This window comes from Teleopsis dalmanni, chromosome 1 (genome assembly GCF_002237135.1).
Source record: "Teleopsis dalmanni isolate 2A chromosome 1, ASM223713v2, whole genome shotgun sequence".
NCBI classification, from domain to species: Eukaryota; Metazoa; Arthropoda; class Insecta; order Diptera; family Diopsidae; genus Teleopsis; species Teleopsis dalmanni.
The window spans coordinates 115,841,509-115,847,223 of record NC_051846.1 but is presented as its reverse complement, the minus strand read 5'-3'; the positions used below and the strand labels follow the sequence as shown (position 1 = coordinate 115,847,223).

Below are 5,715 nucleotides of genomic sequence, written 5' to 3'. Positions count from 1 at the left end.
TTGTGAAACTCCGAACTCGCACTTGGCGGTGTTTATGACAAGCTTGACCTTATTTAATGTTTTTAGTACTGCTTCTACATGTTCCAAATGCTGCTGTTCACTCTCTGAGAATATTAAAATATCGTCAAGGTAGCAGTAGACAAATGGCATTTTCTTGAACCATGAATCCGTATATCGTTGGAAAGTTTGCGTAGCGTTTTTAAGACCAAACGGCATGACTACAAATTCAAATAACTCAATGGGTGTACTTGCTGTGGTTTTGCATATGTCACCACCTTGCATCGGTATGTTATAGTACGCTCTGTGTATATTAATATTTGAAAATAATTTGCTAGCATGTACTTTTTCCGCTACTTGATCTAGGTACGGTATCGGGTACCGATCTGGTTTCGTTTGCACATTTAGCTTTCTGAAGTCACCGCAGGCTCTCCAGGCACCTATTTTCTTTTTGACCAGGTGAATTGGACTCAACCACGGACTGTTTGACGAACGAGTAATTCCTTGTTCCAACAGTGTTGAAAATTCTTCGCGAATTGCTTTCAATTTCTCCCTAGAGTAACGGCGTGACCTTTAATGTACTGGCTGACCATCAGTGACTATTTGATGGCAGACTACAGATGCATCAGGGAGGCTATAGTTATTTGCACTGCACAAATCAATGTATTTGTTGACGATTGTGAAGAATTTGGACTTTGGATCCAATGTGTATACAGAACGTATCGATGTGGTTTCAACTGCACCAGATGACGACAATGTAGTAAGCGGGTCTAATAAACGTTTTGATTTTATGTCTGGAATTAGACCATATTTCGCCAGATAATCTGCGCCCAAGATTGGACATTTGACGTCTGCTATAATGAAGTTCCAATTGAAATTTCGTCGTAAACCAAGATTGATGCTAAGTTTCTTAGTACCGTACGTCTTAATTAATGAATTATTTGCTGCGAATAATTTTAGATCATCTGGGACTAGGTTGCGTTTAATTGTAATTGCTGTTAAAGGAATAATGGATACGGCTGATCCGGTATCAATCAGAAAATTCATATTTGAGATACGATCAATCACATGTAAATGAACTTCTTTCGTGCAGTCAGTTTGCAAAAATGAAGGCAACTTTTTTAACTTCACTGCATCAATATCGTTTTTCACTGCTGTGAAATTCGTGTCTGCTGACTTTGATGTTGTTTCTTTGTCGGCATTCGACTTTTCTGCTTCTTTGTTCTGCTTTGCGTTACCCAACATTGTGTAAGTTTGTTTCGACTCTACGAAATAATAAATAACTTGCGTTGCTTCCAATTATGTGTTTAATTTTCGTCGGGGTCATCAATTATGTGGGTTTTTAATAGCACACTTTATTTTTAATAATAATAACAATAATTTACAATATAAGATAATGATAAAACGAGTTGAATAAGAACACGCTCTAAACAAGAAGAAGGACGCTAGTTACCAGTCACTGAAGTTAGCTGCTGCTTTAGAAAGGTCTTTTGACCCACAGATGGCGTGACTGCGTGTATATTTACATATAGAGGGCGCTGTAGGGTGTGAGGCGAGTTCGCCACAAATATAATATAATAAATATAATATATATAATTTTAATATACTATTATTATTAATACCTTTTAAATAATAATATATAATATGGAGAAAAGTAGCTCGCCCATTTTCAATTGTAAGTGCAAATATTATTTGTTATTTAAAAATATATATTGCAATATATATTAATATATTGCAATTTTTAATCACTTTTAAATACTTCATCACAAGAACATCAAACTGAGTTCCCGCTTAATCAGGAAAGTTCAGTTATTGTTGGTAACTTTTGTATTTTTCACATGTTTGTATAAACTAACTTAAGTGTTTTTTTACAGAACCTACTCCAAGACGTTCAAATTTATTATCATTTTTAATATTATCACTTAAATAAATTCATTTACCTAATATTATCATTTCTATTATTATTACTAGTATTATTATAAATACTATTATTATTAATTCTGATACAATAGGTCTCTTCTGGCCGCAGTACCGGCTGTTGGGCAATTTTCACGTCTACTCTTTTAATAAGTATTATTAATTATTCTAATAACTATTAGGGTATTATTAATCAATATATTTATATTACATTATAGTGTTGAGTATTACTACATATTATATTATTAAATTATATTACTTAAACGTAATAATTGAAAATATGAATAAATACAATATTTTCTAAATCTTAAATACATGTTTCAGTTGTGTAGATAATCATGCAAAATGAAAAGTAAGTAACAAAATAAATTTATAAATAACATAAACAATCGTCTGATACGATTCTCCGCGATGATATTTTCTCACAACTCGCGATTGAGGAACAAATACTACAGTCAAAACACTATTCCGCGAAGATTTCCCGAACTCGACCGTGACTGTTTACAATACCCGCGCGATGATATTTTTACTATTTCGCGATGTTAAATGCTGGCAGGTTGTGAAATTATGTCGTATTATATTGGGTGTATATTTGTTTGTGCGTAAAATCACCAAAATATAAACCAAAAAAGTATTCGTCACTAATGCAAGAGACTGCAAAAACGGGGAAATCGCATTTTTTTATTTTCTATGAAGAAACCAGCGTTTGGCTTCTTAATACAAAGTGTTTTGTGCAGTGAAGTCTTAATGTTTCCAAAATGGGTCGTAAGGGAAGAGAAGCTTCTGCAGAAGTTAAAGTACTTGTATGGTAATTAAACATTATAAAAATGGGAATAAAGTGAAAAAAAAATTACCATTCATTATATCATAAAAAAAATGGAAAGAAACAAAATCGGTCGAAAACAATCCAAGATTCGGTTGTCCTAAAGCACTTTGCAAGGCGGATGAGCGGTGGTGAGTACGCCAAGTTCAAAAAAATCCCAAAACAAATGCCACAATTTTTTGTAATAACGTTGAGAAATATTTGGGAAAAGAGGTCACACCACAAAGTATTCCAAATTCGCTTAAAATTTATGGTAATAGAGGAAGAACTGCATGAAGGAAACCATTTGTGAACAAAATAAATAGAATCAAAAAAATACAATTTGCAAAGGCGTATGGAAAAGAGCCAGAATCGTTTTGGTATAATGTAATTTTTGCGGATGAGAGCAGATTCAACCTTTTCGATTGCGATGACAAGATAATTATGTATAGAAAACAAAATACGGAGCTGTAAGAACGCAATACAGTTGCTACTGTTAAAAATGGTGGTGCCGGTGTTATGATTTGGGGATGTATGGTGGTATGTGGTGTGGGATATATCGAAGTAATAAGTGAAATCATGGATCCCAGATTGAAACATCAGTAATAGTGCTCAAACTTCCAGCTGTTATATATAACCAGAACTTTGTCACAGTCTTGCACACATAACTCAAGCCCACAGTAACATATGTCACTAAAAAGCGTATATTATATTGCATATTATACTGCCACAAAATAAATGACTATGCGAAAAATGTATGTCATACAGAAATAACAAACAGCGATTCGAAATTCGACTTCAAGATAAGTATAATTAATTTAGTATTTTAGGTTTCTTGGTCATGAAACGAAATAACAAAATTTTGGGTTAGTTTGTCAAAACAAATACCGTACACGATTCATTGTGTGCGATCATGGTTTAACATATGCTAATCACAAACTTAGTAAAACAGAATAAACCTTTTCACTCACCGCGAATGCATCGCGATATAATGGAGAATATGGAAAAATCGACCATATCTGGAACGGTATAAATTTTCGGTTATCATTGACCAACTATCTTTAAAGCAGTTGAATTCAATAGTTAGTCCCTCAGGTCGAATAGCACGTGTTATGTAGTCCTGTGTGGAAAGTAACACCTTAACATAATAAGAATTACATAAAGGTTACAGACATCACCTCCATGGCTACTCTGCACCAGGTCACTTTCTTTTTAATTTTTTTATAAGTATTGCTCCGCAGCAACATCACTCACACATTATTTTTTTTTGTATTAATTATATATATGTAATTTTTAAAATATATTTGTTTTAATTTTAAAAATAAAATAAAAATTGCTCGCACATTGTAAAACTGAAAAATAAGTAAAAGCTTTTGCCTTTTTGTTTCTATTTTTTTATACGCATCAAAAGCTTTGGGTAAAGTCTTAATTAGGAGATGCTGCTAAAGTCAACAAAAAAAAAACATAAGTCGTAAATGGTATTTTTAAAGTGATACATTATTACTGATGCGGTACACTTTTTAACAGTCATGATACATAAATCCGTTACGGTGATCAACTTCCAGAATTTTGTATAAACGGAATACTAATAATTGAAATGCGGAATATATGGTATATAAAAATCATTTGTATTTTTTTATATCAGAAATTATTTTTTTTATAATTATATTACAGTAAATAATATTTAATAATTGCACACTTGTGAATTTATAATCCAATTTGTTTCTTTTTATGAGTTTGAGTATAATTTTTTTGATATATTAAAGGAACTAGAAAAAAAAGAAATAGTGCCTTAAAAAAATATATATTATTTTTTTTTAAATATATATTCTTCTATTAAGTATTCTATATATTAGATAACTATATAAATTATTATAATTATGCCTAACGTTTTATTGAAGACAATAAAAGTTTTTTGGTCTATAAACAAAATTTTAGCTAGATACGACAGCAGCTATGGTGAAGTCATTGCAGCGGCTGCAGTAAGTACCTTAAACTGATCTATTTTGTTTACCATTTTTTTTCTTTATTTTTGTTTTTTATGCAAGTTTTTTATAGATAAAAAATTTTTTTGATACATATGTTTTCTTCCTGTGCTAATTAACCATACGAATTTCAGAAGGAACTTTGTTTTTTTTTTGTATAATACAAAAAAGTGTTACTAACGTCTTGGCCACTCGTCACGCTATTGTTTCTTTAGTATATATATATTTTTTTTTGGTATTATTGATTTTTTTGTTATCTTAGAAAGAAAAAAAAATACTAAAAATATTAACACTTAAGATTGTAAAGTTAATTATTATTAACTCAGAAGTTTAAACAATGAAGAAAATTCTCTATACACATATGTTATAATTATGAATTTTGTTTTCATTTATATCTTCATGCATTTATAATCCAAAAATTGGTTTTTTTGTTTTTTTGATAGAAAAAATTGTATTAATATGGTGTTTTTTAAAAAAAATAGAGAGAAAAAATTGTAAACATAATTATATAATTATATTAGTATTGATATATTCAATAAATCTCAACCAAATTCTTAGTGAATTTAAGTAAAAATTATAGAAAAAAATAGTATATATGTAGTATGAGTGGTTAAAAGGGATATATTTGGCTCAAGGCATGGTATCAGTGTCGCAGTTACATGGGTCTCAATAGATAGTGCTGAGTAAGTCATCGGTCGGAACACGCTCATTTTGTTTTGTTGTTGCATTTTAACTTCATCTATTCTTAAAATAACAGAAGATTTTTTCTTTTTCTTTTAGTTTGTTAATTTGTCCTAACGACAGCATAAAAAAAATAATTAAAATATGAAACCGTGCAGCAATGTCGAACAAGCACTGCTAGACCTGCTACCGGATTTTACGAATCTTGTGAAAGAGACTGTCTATCAGGCTAGTAAAGCTAAAAGTGTAGATTGGGAGATAGGGGGAGAGATCATCAAAATGATGCGAATTGCAGGTTTGTCCAGAGGAAAGACAGGGCTGTCTGGTCGCTGC

General features: G+C 31.1%; 1 protein-coding gene across 1 annotated transcript; it reads right to left on the bottom strand.

The window, feature by feature from the left end:
• Positions 1-570: 570 nt before the first annotated feature.
• On the bottom strand, positions 571-1,242 carry LOC119665646. The gene has a single exon (XM_038074874.1). It carries the CDS (start codon positions 1,240-1,242, stop codon positions 571-573), a length of 672 nt encoding a protein of 223 aa, XP_037930802.1.
• Positions 1,243-5,715: the final 4,473 nt, after the last annotated feature.